At 38.2% G+C, this 16,432-nt stretch overlaps 1 protein-coding gene across 6 annotated transcripts in view; it reads right to left on the bottom strand.

Annotated features, from left to right (window-relative positions):
• Window positions 1–16,432, bottom strand: part of SPIRE1 (spire type actin nucleation factor 1) — a 202,894-nt gene that overhangs the window by 82,760 nt on the left and 103,702 nt on the right. For all 6 annotated transcript variants that reach the window (XM_058692765.1, XM_058692763.1, XM_058692762.1 and 3 more), the window contains exon 4: window positions 15,807–15,932. In XM_058692765.1, coding sequence (XP_058548748.1) covers window positions 15,807–15,932 — 126 coding nt within the window. The remainder of the gene's footprint in view (window positions 1–15,806; window positions 15,933–16,432) is intronic.

A 16,432-nucleotide genomic window follows, 5' to 3' on the forward strand; every position in this document is an offset into this window, starting at 1 on the left:
TTCAAAAAATGATATGCTCATGTCTTGGCAGAATATAAATCCATTTTAGCTGTAGGGAGAAATTTCCAGCTAACCTAAATGCCAGTTTTATTATTGGAAGTGTTGTGAGCAGGCATGAGGAGAATGATAGGCAGGGAATATGAGAAAGCTGACTAAAATACACTTTTTTTTTTTAACTTATTTTTTTTAAGTAGGCTTCATGCCCAGCGCAGAGCCGGAAGCAGGGTTTGAACTCACAACCCTGAGATCAAGACCTGAACTGAGGTCAAGTCGGATGCTCAACTGACTGAGCGACCAAGGGACCCCTAAAATACATCTTAATATGTTAATGAGATAGAGGTCTTGTGACTTTATCTTTGTAAGTGTAGTCAAGCAGAGTATGTCAGAAGTCATATCACATGCAGATGCCTTAGTATGATTGAATGTGGTCACTGGCAATGGTATTATGTAACACAGGTGGATTTGGTTATGGGCTGATAAGAGATGGTGGATGCTAAATACCTACATTTGATTTTTTCCAATAAACTGTAGGTAATTAAATGTGGCTATTTGACTTTTTTTTTTTTTTTTTTTTTTTTTTTTTTTTTTTTTTTTTAAATTTTTTTTTTTCAATGTTTTTTTATTTATTTTTGGGACAGAGAGAGACAGAGCATGAACGGGGGAGGGGCAGACAGAGAGGGAGACACAGAATCGGAAACAGGCTCCAGGCTCCGAGCCATCGGCCCAGAGCCTGACGCGGGGCTCGAACTCACGGACCGTGAGATCGTGACCTGGTTGAAGTCGGATGCTTAACCGACTGCGCCACCCAGGCGCCCCGCTATTTGACTTTTTAAAAAGACAAAAAATAATAACAGCTTAGTCAATTCCAAAAACATCGCTTTTCCCCTAGCAACAAAAGATACTTTATATACACACATTTATACACACACACATATACACACACACATAATATTCTACTGGTAATAATCTTATCTAAGATAAACAGTTCAAAGATTTCATCATGAAACTTTGATTTCTTATAGCACTAATAGTAACAATACTTAATGAAGTGTCACAGCAGTAGTTATGATTGTACAGTATAAAAACACTCATGTTAATATTGTGAAGATTCATACTGAGATTCATGCTTATTCATGCTTATTTCCAGTTCATCTTCTTACCCCATAATTCCAATATCTGGTCAAATATTAGCAGATAAAGGTAAACTGGTTCTAATCTAAGCATCTAGAGATCATCCTTCCATCATTAAATTTAGGGTAAGACTTAACTATTCAAAAGAATTTGAATGATGAGGTTTAAAATAAAGTCACATGTAACTAAGGATCATTAAAACATTCAGAAAATCAAGACACTAGCATAATGCTACTTGTATTTTTATTTTTCTAAAAATTTTTACTTTCATTTGAATATAGTTGCCACACAATGTTCTACTAGTTTTAGGTGCACAATGTAGCGATTTGACAAGTTTATATATTCCGCTATGCTCATCACAAATATAGCTACCATCTGTCCTACTATATCACTATTACAATATCATTGACTGTATTCCTTGTGTTGTGCTTTTTATTCCCATGACTTATTCATTCCATAACTGGAAGCTCGTTGTCTCCCACACCCCTTCAACAATTTTGTCCAACCTCTCACCTCCCTCTCTTCTGGCAACCACCAGTTTGTTTTCTGTATTTATAGGTCTGATTCTGTTTTTTATTTACTCATTTGTCTTTTTTTTTAAGTTTCCACTTATGAGTGGAATCATACCGTATTTGTCTTTCTCAGTCTGAATTATTTCATTTAACATAATGCCTTCTATGTCCATCCATGTTGTCCCAAATGGCAAGATCTCATTTTTTCTTATGGCTGTGTAATACTCTGTACCTTGACTACTATAAATAATAAACTTGGGTGCACATATCTTTTTGAATTAGTGTTTTCATTAAATACCCAATAATGGAATTACTGGATCATATGGTAACTCTTTTTTTTTTTTTTTTTTGCAATTTAAAAAAATTTTTAATGTTTATTTATTTTTGAGAGAGAGAGAGAGAGAGAGAGAGCGCGCACAAGCAGAGGAGGGGTCAGAGAGATGGAGACACAGAATCCGAAGCAAGCTGTAGGCTCTGAGCTGTCAGCACAGAGCCCAATGCGGGGCTTGAACCCACAAACCAAGAGATAATGACCCGAGCCGAAGTCAGATGCTTAACCAACTGAGCCACCCAGGCGTCCCATAAGCATTTTCTAGGTGAGAGAAGAGGGGGAACAGGAACTTCAGGTAGGTACAGAGTCCCTGGATGCTCAGAGACTACAGGGGAGGTTGCATACAGTGAATGAAGAGCCTGGAGAGGTTAAGACTGAAGCCTGATTCTGAATAGTGCCCTATGTCATGCCAAGGAGTCTAAACTTTCCACCTACAAGTACCAAGTAGCCAACAAGATCTCCACACAGCGACATAACACTGGATGGTAGACTGTAGATGAAAAGGGAAATTACATCAGAAGGCTTTCCCATGGCCCAGGCAAGAGATGTCAGACCACTGCATGAAGAAGGCACAAGGCAGTGAGAACATGAAGGAGGCTGTACATTCTGGAGACAAGTCAAGAGTGTCAGGGACCAAGATTCAAGATAGATGGTAAGATCTACAGTAGCTGAACCACAGATTCTCTAATTCATTCAACACTGATCAAATATTTAGAGGCCCTATTACACTGGGATATAGCAGTGTATCAGAGAGAAAAGGTCTTTGCCCTTCATGAGATTATTTTCTTGTGGTAGATACCAATGAGTAAGAAAAGAAGTCATCAAGACAACTGTGATAACTGTGAGGAAGGAAATAAACAGGGCAACTGATTTTAAAGTAAAAGACTGAGTGTGAGATATAAATATATACCTATATCTATTTATGTATGCACACACACACGAGTGTTTAGGGGCAGTCTAAGGAGATGTCCATGAAGCGCAGGCCTGAAAGACGCAAATGGAAAACCATAATTAAAACAGTGAATGAAGATAGAATTTATGAGTTTAAGATGTCAATAAAAAACTAATTAAGCACCACACTTGAGAAGAGATCAAAGATCATTATAATCAGATAATCAGAAGTGACAATCCACACCTGTAGAGGCTGCTTCTGAAGAAATCCAAGATGGCTTAACTATATGAGACATCTTATCCCTTAGAGATCAAAATGTTTGGAATATTCCACCTTAGTTCTAGGATTGTTTATGTGTATGATGCAAGAAAGTGCAAGGGGAGAGAAAATTTTCATCACTCTGAGTACACAATCTCCTAGAAAACAGACACTGACTTTAAAATCTATTTTACATGCCTTCTTATGATAATGTGAACATATAATGTTCATAAATCTCAATTATTTTTACTGTTCATTAATTTATGCCTAATATTACTGCATTAGGAATTTCTTCTTTATAGGGATTTCTTTATCATTAGATTTTAAAATACAGAATTTTTAGTGGATACTGACATCAATTAATAGTAATGTTGAGTGTTATAGCTCAATATTTATAATATTGAGCTTTCCTCTAAAATCTTCAACAGTGAATTGCTTTCCTATAAAATCCATTTCAAGTTTAAAATATGATGTAAAATAGTATATAATAACTTCATAGCAAATTTTACTGGGCATGCACTTAAAATGTTTATCAGTATACATTTTGCCTATACAACAAGACTTAAAAAAATGAGAATGAATAAAACAAAGATTTAGCCTAATGAATTGTACTTTCTGCAGCGAAGTTAACAATTACAGGGGCCTTAGCATACCTAATTGCCCTCTCCTCCCTTTCTAAAGATAAATGAACACAAATCTAGCAAAAGCTATATAACTGATGTCCCATGAATAATGAGTGAAAGAAAATGATTCACCAACAACAAAGGGGCTTTTAAAAATGATCGGCATCAGGGTGCTTGGGTGGCTCAATCAGCTGAGCATCTCTTGATTTCTGCTCAGGTCATGATCCCAGGGTCGTGGGATTGGGCTCTGTGCTGAGCACAGAGCCTGCTGCACATTCTCTCTCTCTCTCTCTCTCTCTCTCTCTCTCTCTCTCTCTCTCTCTCTCTCTCTCCTTCTGCCCCTCTCCCCCACTTACGCACTCTCCCTCTCACTCTAAAGTTAAAAAATAAAAATAAAAATGACTAGTGTTAATATATTATAAATATAAATTTTAAAATGACTTATTTGCTTGAAAAAAGGATTCTTCTTTCAAAAGAAAGATTGCTTTTATACACTATACTTCTCTGATACCTCAGGTTTTTCTTTTTACACTATAGTAAATATAGTAATTAAAGAAATATAGTAAATATTCTATTGTGAAGCAACATATTTACTGTAGATTTGGGGTTGGGGGCAAGCACACTACACACTCTCAACAAGGAGGCAATGATGGTTAGAGCATGCTAGGAACATACTGGAATAAAATCAACTGACTTCTAATCTTAAAATGATTTTATCTCAGTCTTTGACATTTCTAACACACTTCTGTCTCTTCCCATTTCACACCTCCATATTATTTCATACCTAAACTTAACATGATACCTTCCTTCCTTCCATCCCATTTGTGTGCGTGTGTGAGACAGACAGACACACACACACACACACACACACACACACACACACACACACACAATGTTCTCTCATTTACCCTCTTCTCCCCAGCTCCAAATTTTATTCTCTCTGGCTCCCATAAACTTCTTTCCAATCCTGCTCAGAAGCCTATATCAAAGCATACATCTCCATTTTAGGAACTCTCTTCAACTTTGTTCCAATATAGTCTATCGTATGTGACTATTCTTAGAGGAAACCTTTGAGCATCTTTACGGGGATGAAGATGGAAACGCTGGTGTCAGAAGTGCTGACAGCTTCTGTGTTAGCCCCCAATCTCTGTAAGCCTTAGTTTGTCTATTTGCAAAGTAAGAGTCACAGGACTGTTCATTAGGATTAAATGGAGTAAGCGACAGAGGCCATTTTATAGCTGTAGGAATAATACAGGAAAGCAGTAGGGATCACAGTTTGAGGAACCGATAAATAATTTCATTTAACAATAACAACACAGGGACTGATGATCAAACACTACCTAGACAGCAATGGAATAAAGGACACTACCATTAATATAACTTCCTTTTCTACAACAAAAAATTTACATTTGAAACTGCCAAGCTAAATTCTCCACTCTCCAGCACACATGCTCACTGGCCACACTTGCTGGTAGAGTTTGGGTGGTGGTGGGTTACTGGCAATAGGACCTGGGCTGTCTCTTCTTTCATACAACCTGATGCACTAAATGGATTGTTTAGCCTGTCCCTTCATCTATAATTACATACAAGGATATCAAATTGCTTATGAGACACAGTAATATGTGCCTACTTTCAAGAATATCAAATTGCTTTTGAGACACAGTAACAGCAGGTCTATCCAAAACTTCTCTGTCATTCAGAGAATAACCTTAATGGATCTCATTCATTAAGAAGGAAATCATCACATCATAAAAAGATTAGAATAAAAGTGAGTTTGTATTCTATATAGATGATGAACTACAAAGCTCTGAGCTTTCTAAAGTAAGCCAGGTCTAATGAGCATAATTATGTCATAGAACAACTAGTTAACACTTGGGAACAGGTTAGGGGTTTTACTTATATTTTAATAAATTGTCAGTTGAGCATATAAGAAATTTAACATGAAGTAGTTTTGGTCTGTGAAATCAGGAACATTATCAGCAACTAAGCTCAAATATTTTTTTCCCAATGTTTTGATACTACGAATTTACCCTAATTTTACACACACGTGCGTGCCCACACACACAGATAAAATGTAATGTGAAACATCACTGATGATCAGATAATCAACTTATTAAATCAGAGGTCATCACTTTGAAAATTCCACTTGATACATACTAACTCACAGGTACAGAAGAAATATTATCTGATTCTTTACACATTCTGATATTTTTTAATGTTTATTCATTTTTGAGAGAGAGAGACAGAAGAGGGTCAGGGAGGGGCAGAGAGAGAGGGAGACACAGAATCCAAAGCAGGTTCCAGGCTTTGAGCTGTCAGCACAGAGCCTGATGCGGGGCTCAAACCCATGAACTGGGAGATCCTGACCTGAGCCGAAGTCAAACACTTAACCAAGTGAGCCACCCAGGCACCCCTGAAATATTGTCTGATTCTTTTTTTTTTTTTTCAACGTTTTTTTTTTTTTTTTTTTTTTTAAATTTATTTTTGGGACAGAGAGAGACAGAGCATGAACGGGGGAGGGGCAGAGAGAGAGGGAGACACAGAATCGGAAACAGGCTCCAGGCTCCGAGCCATCAGCCCAGAGCCTGACGCGGGGCTCGAACTCACGGACCGCGAGATCGTGACCTGGCTGAAGTCGGACGGTTAACCGACTGCGCCACCCAGGCGCCCCAATATTGTCTGATTCTTAAATGTATAAGCATACCTTATAGATATTGCGGGTTTGGTTCCAGGCCACCACAATAAAGCAAGTACCACAATAATGTGTCACGTGAATATTTTTGTTTTCACAGTATATATAAAAGCTACGTTTACACTATATTTCAGTCTATTAAATGTGCAATAGTAGTAGGTCTATAAAAACAATGTATATAATTTAAAAATATTTTATTGCTGGTGTGCCTAGGTGGCTCCATCGGTGAAGAGTCCAACTTCAGCTCAGGTCATGATCTCACGGTCTGTGAGGTTGAGCCCTGCGTCGGGCTCTGTGCTGACAGCTCAGAGCCTGAAGCCTGCCTTTGGGTTCTGTGTCTCCCTCTCTCTCTGCCCCTCCCCCACTCATGCTCTGTCTCTCTCTTTTAAAAATAAACAAACATTTAAAAAAATAAAAAAATATTTTTATTGCTAAAAAAATGCTAACCATCATCTGAACTTTCAGCAAGTTGTAATCTTTTTGCTGGTGGAGGATCCTGCCCTCAATGTTGATGGCTGCTGACTGATCAGGGTGGTGGCTGCTGAAGGTTGGGGTGGCTGTGGCAGTGTCTCTAATATGAAACAATAATGAAGTTTGCTGCATCAACTGACTCTTCCTTTCAGAATTTCTCTGCAGTATGTGATGCTGTTTGATAGAATTTTACCCACAGAACTTCCTCCCAAATTGGAGTCAGTTGTCTCAAACCCAGCCACTGCTTTATCAACTAAGTTATATCAAAGTCTAAATTCTTTTTGTCATTTCAACAATATTCACAACATCTTCACCAGGAGTAGATTCCATCTCCAAAAAAAACTACTTTCTGATATTTTAATAGTGTTGTATGCTGACAGGTGGTAACTACACTTGTGGTAAGCAAGCATAATGTATAGTTGAATCACTATGTTGTACACCTGAAACTAATGGACCACTGTGTGCCAACTATATGGAAATAAAAGTTTTTCAAAAACCACTTTCTTTGCTCATCCATAAGAAGCACCTCCTCCCCCATTAAAGTTTTATTGTGGGATTATAGCAATTCAGTCACATTTTCAGGCTCCACTTCCAATTCTAGTTCTCTCTTGTTACAGAGTAACATCTGTAGTTACTTCCTCCACTGAAGTCCTGAACACCTTAAAGTCATCCATCCATAAGGGTTGGAATCCACTTCATCCCATTTCCTGTTAATGTCAATATTTTTACCTCTTCCCATAAATCACAAATGTTTTTAATGTCATCTAGAATGGTGAATACTTTCCAGAATGTTTTAATTTTTTTACATGTTTATTTTTCAGAGTGAGAGAGACAGAGCATGAGTGGGGGAGATGCAGAGAGAGAGGGAGACACAGAATCCAAAGCAGGCTCTAGGCTCTTAGCTATCAGAACAGAGCCTGACACAGGGCTCAAACCCATATACTATCAGATCATGACCTGAGCCAAAGTCGGATGCTCAAATGACTGAGCCACCCAGACACCCCCAGAAGGTTTTCAACTGATGTCCAGATCCATCAGAGGCATCATTATCTATTGCAGCTATAGCCTTACAAAATGTATTTCTCAAATAACAAAACTTGTAAGCTGAAATTGCTCCTTGATCCATGAGCTGCAGAATAGATGTTGTGTTAGCAGGCACGAAAACAACACTAATCTCACTGGATATCATCAGAGCTCTTGGGTGGCCAGGTGCATTGTCAGTCAACAGTAATATTTTGAAAGGAATCTCTTTCTTTTTTTCTAGGTCTCAACAATGGACTTAAAATATTTCATCAACCATGTTGTAAACAGACGTGATGTCATCTAGGCTTTGTTATTCCATTTATAGAACACATCAAAGTAGAGTCAGCATAATTCTTAAGAGCCCTAGCATTTTCAGAATGGTCAATGGGCACCAGCTTCAATTTAAAGTCACCAGCTGCATAGCCACAAACAAAAGAGTCAGCTGTCCTTTGAAGCTCTGAAGCCAGGCACTGACTTCTCCTCTCTAGCTATCTGGCATCTTCTTCTAATAGATGAGAATTACCTTAGTTAGACCTTCTGGATAACCTGCTACAGCTATTATATCAACACTTACTTCAACTTGTACTTTTACATTATGAAGACAGCTTCTTTCCTTAAACTTCATGAACTAACCTCTGCTTGTTTCAAACTTTTCTTCTGCATCTTCCTCACCTCTCTCAGCTTCAAAGAACTGGAAAGATTTAGGGTCTCCGGATGGGGCTTTGGCCTAAGGGGATGTTATGACCGTGTTGATCTATCGAGACCACTCAAACTTTATCCATATCAGCAATAAGGCTGTTTTGCTTTCTTATTGTTCATGTACTCACTGGAGCAGTATTTTTGATTTCCTTTAAGAACTTTCCTTTTGCATTCACAGCATGGCTAACTGTTTGGCACAAAAGGCCCAGCTTTTAGCCCATCTTGGCTTTCGACAGACTTTCCTCACTGAGTTTAATGATTTCTAGCTTTTGATTTAAAGTGAGAGACGTGCAACTCTTCCCTTCACTTGAACAATTTTTTTTTAAATATATGAAATTTATTGTCAAATTGGTTTCCATACAACACCCAGTGCTCATCCCAAAAGGTGCCCTCCTCAATACCCATCCCCCACCCTCCCCTCCCTCCCACCCTCCATCAGCCCTCGGTTTGTTCTCAGTTTTTAAGAGTCTCTTATGCTTTGGCTCTTTCCCACTCTAACCTCTCTTTTTTTTTTCTTCCCCTCCCCCATGGGTTCCTGTTAAGTTTCTCAGGATCCACATAGGAGTGAACACATATGGTATCTGTCTTTCTCTGTATGGCTTAAAGGCCCCTATACAGTTATTAATAGGCCTAATTTCAACATTTTTGTGTCTCAGGGAATAGGGATACCCAAGGAGAGGGAGAGAGATGGGGAAACAGGCAGTCAGTGGAGTAGTCAGAACAGACATTTATCAATTAAGTTTGCTGCCTTATATGGGCACAGTTTGTAGTACCCACAATTACAATAATAGCATTAAAGACCATTGATCATAGATTACCATTAACAAACATGACAGGAATGAAAAAGTCTGAAATATTGCAATAATTACCAAAATGTGACATAGAGACATGAAGTGAGCAAATACTGTTGGGAAAATATCACGGATAGACTTGCTCTACACTGGGTTGCCACAAACATCTAATTTGTTAAAAGAAAAACAACACAACAAAAAACAAAAAAACACAGTATCTCTGAAATACAATGAGGTATGCCTGTCTGTATAAAGTACTTTAAGATCTTTAGAAAAAATATTCAAATTAGCAGACTATTTTATTAGTAGTGTGAATTTAGTACTCTTGAGAAAAGGTTAAAATGACTATACATGAACATACATGAACATATATGAAAATATTCATAATTTCAAGAAAGCAGCACACATTGCAGAGGAAAAACAAATCCACTTGGACCATGTTAAGACTTTACTTCTAAAACCTCAGTGTTGACAAGCAATTTATATAACATAAAATCTGTAATTAAATGGTACAGAATGTTCTTAAGTTCAGGATTTCCACATATTCTATAGCTTGTCCTATCAAGATTCATTATTAGGGGCGCCTGGGTGGCGCAGTCGGTTAAGCGTCCGACTTCAGCCAGGTCACAATCTCGCGGTCCGTGAGTTCGAGCCCCCGCGTCGGGCTCTGGGCTGATGGCTCGGAGCCTGGAGCCTGTTTCCGATTCTGTGTCTCCCTCTCTCTCTGCCCCTCCCCCGTGCATGCTCTGTCTCTCTCTGTCCCAAAAAAAAAAAAAAAAAAAAAAAAAAAGTTGAAAAAAAGATTCATTATTAAATGAAATTTTATGTATAAATTTAAAGAACAGCAAGAGCACTCTAAGACCTCATCTATATTCCCATAAAAGTTCTCCTTTTACTAGAAATACTTTGGCCGGAAGGTTTCTAATCATCACAAATGCTTTCAAAACTGACTTCTTTCAACAAGTTGAAAACCTCTGAAGTTCTAGAAAACACAGATATAATGTATAAATTGTTTCAGTTCAACAAGTATTTCTGGACTGTTTCCTATGTGCATATACTACATTAAAAGTCATTGGCATAAAGATGATTTAAAACATAGTCATTTATCTCAAGAAGGATCTGGTCCAGCTGTGGAGAAAAAAACCACAAAGACGTAAGCAAATAACTACTATAGAGTATGAGAAGTGCGTGACTGAAAGATGAATAAGATACAGAGATAGTGGAGGGCATAAAACTCTGTTGGGCTGGAGGGAGGTCATGAATATTTCACAAAGAGGGCAATATGGAAGCAGGGTTTAGATAGATAAATAGGAGTTCACCAGGCAGACAATGGAAGAAGAGAATTCCAGGCAGAAAGAACAGAATGTGCAAAGGACACAGACCTACAATAGCATGACATATTCAGAAACTATAAGTAATTTTGATTGGATACTGTTAAAAAGGACAATAAAAACATAAGGAGGGGAAACACCATGAAGGGCCCTGTGTGCAATAGAAAAGTTTTAGTTTTACTCTATAGTTGATGGGGAACCATATTAATCAGGGAAGCAACATGGTTCTTTTGAGCTACCAGGGGTCTTAAGGTCAGGTAGAATGAACTGAACTGAAAGTACCAATCAAGCCTTAATTCACTAGATGCAACAGTGCAAACAAGAGGCCAAAAAGGATGTTTTGCTCCTCTTGTTCCATATTTCCCCCCACAGAATGACACTGGGCAAAAGTTAGGTGACATTCAGGCAAGTGGGGAAAAATCCCCTCACTGCTGAGGAGTACTGGACAAAAGGCTCCGGCCATTTTATGGACCAGGGGCTGGTGGGAGGTAAAGAAGGAAGGGCAGAAATGGAAAGTTATGAGCCAGAGTGGAGGAAAGCATGTCAGCCAAGGCCCTGGTGAAGGTGCCTGGGCTAGGGATGCAGATGTGTGAACGAACATGGTTGACCCAGTGGGGATGCTCACTGTTCTTGCCACTCCCTCCAGAAAACCAGTGTGCAGAACCCTGGCTATGCACCAAGTCATGTGTGGGAGGGCACCTTCCCCTATTGGGATTTGCCAGGGAAAACCAGCCTAGGGTCAGGCCTGAAAGATCACATACCTGTGTGACTGGACTCCTCAGGTCAGATCTGTAATCTACAAAAATCATTCGCAATGTGAAAGATGAACTTGACGAAGAGGATTCACAGTGACGAGGGGACTGGTGGGAGGTTAGTGCAACAATCTGGTTTGGACATGTGACCTGAACTCCTGTTAAAGTGACTGAACCTAGTTCACGCAGGAAAGGACATACATCCAGGAAGGGCTAATAAACTGGAAGAAAAATGGGGGAGTTGAGAGATTGGAAGATGAGCTCAGGTGGCAATGAGGGAAAGAGCTCGAAAAGCAGAAGTTACAGTTAGTAAAAGGGGGATAAGAGTCCGTGATTTCAAAGGTGGAATGATTATAGGTGGTTCTGAGGCCAGAAGTGTGTTCAGGTAAGCAGAGCAGTGAAGTAGAGGGAAAGTCAAGGACACAGAGCTAGAGTTTCTTTTTATCAAAGAACTCACACAAGATGGTGGCAGATGACAGTGACAATGGGTTTAAGAATAACAGAACCTGGGGTATCTGCGTGGCTCAGTCAGTTGAGCACTGGACTCTTAACTTCGGCTCAGGTCGTGATCTTGGGGAGCGTGAGTTTGAGCCCTGCAATGGGCTCCATACAGTCAGCGCGGAGCCTGCTTAGGATTCTCCTTCTCTCTCTCTGTTCCTCTCCTGCTCACACATTCTCTCTTTCTCCTTCAAAATAAATAAATAAACTTAAAAAAAAAAAAGAAAAGAAGAACAGAAGTAGATGGCATGAGCTTTCTGTGCAAGTTAAGAACAGCAGTTGTTTGGAAACAGCAGAGCAGAGACGGAGTATTACTAACTCACAAGGCACAGATATACGAAGTTATGCAGGAAAGAACAGCTTTCCGAAAGGGGGAAGTATCAGAAAGGACTACCCTCAGATGAGCAAGCCTGAGAAGAGCCTGAGGGCACTGAGGAGTTCTCTCTAAAAATGGAGCAGTTTCCAGAGAAAAATGGAAAGGGGTAAGAGAGATCAACAAAGAGGGGAAACAGAGTAAGAGATGAGAAAACAGGCTAGAACTGATATTTACAAAGACCTAAATCTGGGGTGGTGCCAGACGGTGACATGGTGAGGTGGGGCTGGAACTCCAGGGTCCCCAGCCTTGGTCTGGCTGGTCTCTGTGGGCACTGCCACACAGCGACTAACCACTTGTATTTTACTCTGCTTGTGAGATTTTTATTTAAATAAATTTTGATAATGTTTAAATTTCTTGGAGTGTGTTTGACAAAGCAAAGTTCTAATGAAGAGCAAAAAATATCTTTTTTTTTTAGCTCACATTGTAATGGAGTAGAAAAAATAATATAAGAATAAGAAAAACTTATTAATACATTTCTTTAAGCTCAGAAACGGTTCCTGAGAATGTGTGCATTGGAAGAACTTCAACAGTACATTTAATTTACGCTAACCCCACAGGACTATACTTACACCCTAAAAGTAATACTTGTTCTCTGGAGAAGGTAATCTCAAACTTAACAAACTGGGGAAGATAATTACAAGCTTAAAAAGTAATCTTTTCTACTACGTAATAAACCTTAATTGAGAATGTACTTTCGGATGTTTACTCTGAAACTTTTAAACGGATCTTACATCCTCTGGTTCTATCCAGGAGGAAAAGCTAGTCCATGATGCATTTTTAATTATTCTTCAAATAACACATAGTTATTTTTCCACCTTTTCCACCCCACTGAAGACTTTCTTCTTGGTCTAACTCTATAAAATCCTAAAAAAATAAACAGTTTTTCACTGGCCTATAACAAAAAGACAGACTGTAAGCAGTATCCTGGCTAGGACAGAAGAGGAATGCTTAGAGCTCTTATTCAGACATAAACAATGGATTTATTTAAGGTGGTTTATTAAGGATGACACATCTGTCACTTATTACCAGAACTAATTAGTCTTATAAGTCTAGTATAGGTTAAAATTTTCCTTCCACTCTTACATATGCCATTTGTATCCCTCCCCAAACTGTGTGTCATCATAAGTTTTAAACTAGTGCTTCACATAAACTCTGCACTTTAGTCATAAAAGAAATGATACCCACCACCTATCATGTACTGAGCTCTTACTGTGTGCCAGATGCTGCACTGCTTTATATAGAGCTCATGAATCTTCACAACCATCTGTGTGATGTACACTATGGTGATTCAGCTCGTAAATAAATTAAAATGGTTCATTTGGACTCTACACATAACATTTTAAGTCACAGTGATGAATAATAATGTAAGAAAATAGCTAAAATGAGGTCATAAATTATATGAATATTAATTCCAACTACCTCCATTAGATATTTATCCAAATCCACTATAAAATAGTTCAATTATCAAATATGTAGCCTACTTCCTGAGTCCTTATCCCTTCCTGAAACAGGTACCGCATCTTTTAAAATGGAAAAAGAGTGGCAGAAAGATAGTGAAAAGCAAGTCATATGGGAAACTGATTGAACATTTCTCATTTGTAAGGAAGCTTTATGAAAATCTTTGCTTAGGGACACCTGGGTGGAGCAGTTGGTTAAGCATCTAACTCTTGATCTTGGCTCAGGTCATGGTCTCACAGTTTGAGTTCGAGTCCCGCATCGGGCTCTGCACTGATGTTGCAGAGCCTGCTTGGGGTCTGTCTCTACTTCTCTCTGACCCTCTCCCACTTGTGCTCTCTCTCTCTTTCTCAAAATAAATAAATTTAAAAGAAATAATTAAAAAAAAAAAAAAAGAAAATCTTTGCTTAATAAAATGGATTCATACACTTGCATTTAAAAACACAGATTCTTTTAAAAAGGAAGAACAGATTTAATTTTATTTAAAAAAATTTTTTTAAGGTTTATTCATGTTTTTGAGACAGAGACAGAGCATGAGTGTGTGTGTGTGGGGGGGCGGGTAGAGAGAGAGGGAGACAGAGAACCCAAGGCAGGCTCTAGGCTCTGAGCTGTCAGCACAGAGCCTGATGTGGGGCTCGAACCCACGAACTGTGAGATCATGACCTGAGCTGAAGTTGGACGTTCAACCAACTGAGCCACCCAGGTGCCCCTAGAACAGATTTAATTTTAAACAAAATCAGATATGAAAGAGAAGAAATAACAACTTGACACCACAGAAATACAAAGGATAAGAGAATATTATCAAAACTTATATGCCAACAAATTGGACAACCTAGAAGAAATGGATAGATTCCTAGAAATATACAATTTTCCAAAACTGAATTAGGAAGACATCTGTGAACAGATGAATTATCACCAATGAAATTGAATAAGTTATCAAAAAACTCCCAACAAACAAAAATCCAGGACCAGAGAGCTTCATAAGTAAATTCTACCAAACATGTAAAGAGGAATTAATACCTATTCTTCTCAAACTATTCCAAAAAATAAAAGAAAACTTCCAGATTCATTCTATGAGGTCAGCATTACCCTGATACCAAAACCAGATAAAGACAGCACAAAACAAAAGAACCACAGGCCAGTATCTCTGATGAACATAGATGCAAAACTCCTTAACAAATACTAGCAAACTGAATCCAACATTACATTTAAAAAGTCATTCACCACGATGAAGTGGGATTTATTCCTGGGATGCAAAAAAGTAGTTCAATATTCACAAATCAATCAACATAATAAATCACATCAGTAAGAAAAACGATAAAAAACCATATGATCATTTTAATAGATGCATAAAAAGCATCTGACAAAGCACAACATCCTTTCATGATAAAAATCCTCAACAAAGTACATTCAGAGGGAATACACCTCAACATAATAAAGGCCATATATGAAAAACCCACAGATAATATCATACTCAATACTGAAAAACTGATAGCTCTTCCCCTAAGATCAGGAACAACACAAGGATGTCCAGTTTCACCACTTTTATTCAACATAGTACTGTAAGTCCTAGCCACAGCAATCTGACAAGAAAAAGAAATAAAAGGCATCCAAATGAGCAAGGAAGAAGTAAAACTCACTATTTGCACATAGCATGATACTATTTCTAGAAAACCCTAAAGATTACATCCCAAAACTACCAGAACTGAAAATGAATTCAGTAAGGTCACGGAATATAAAATCAATGCACAGAAATCCACTGCATTTCTATACACTAATAAGCATCAGAAAGAGAAATTAAGAAAATAACCCCACTTACAATTGCACCAAAAATAATAAAATACCTAGGAATAAACATCATATTACCATCATAAGGATGGTAAGAAATATTTTAAATAATATGACGGACAGTGTTGAAAATTCAAGTTAATTTTCCACAATACCAATAAATATGAAAGCAGTAGTACTCACCTCCTTTGCACTCTTAATTTTAGTCAGAAATGTATGCAGCTCCATTGTTTCTGCAAACAGTGCACGACATACTGCCTGATAATGATTTGGTGCCTCTGATTCAGTTGGCAGATGAGCAGCACATAACTACAGAAGAAGAAAATAAAACAATAGGGCTCATTTATTATTTTGGGTTTTTGGTACCTAAAAGACAGACATACCCAGTATATTCCTATTTTTATATCAGACAGTAAGGCAATCCCCATCATCCAAAGCCTAATGCATCACAAAATCATCAGTAAAATTATATGGAAAAAGTGGTCCACTAACAAACGGCCAATAGTACAGATGAGCTTAGTAAAATTAGTTAGCTTCTATTTGAAAATGATAGGACATATATAAAAGTTTTGGTTGGAAGTAGAAAGGGAACTACCATTTACTAAGTGTTTGTTAATCATAATGCAGGTATTTTAATAGCTGTCATTTACTTTTTACCATGCCAGGCACTATATTTGACATGTCATGTACACAGCATAATATCATTTAGTCTTTTCAGTGTAGCCCGGAATTATCTCCATTTTACAGCAAAGGAAACTAAAGCTAAGAGGACTCAAGTGACTTGTCCACAGTCAGAAGTTGACATGACG

The sequence above is a fragment of the Neofelis nebulosa genome, chromosome 11 (assembly GCF_028018385.1).
Source record: "Neofelis nebulosa isolate mNeoNeb1 chromosome 11, mNeoNeb1.pri, whole genome shotgun sequence".
NCBI lineage: Eukaryota > Metazoa > Chordata > Mammalia > Carnivora > Felidae > Neofelis > Neofelis nebulosa.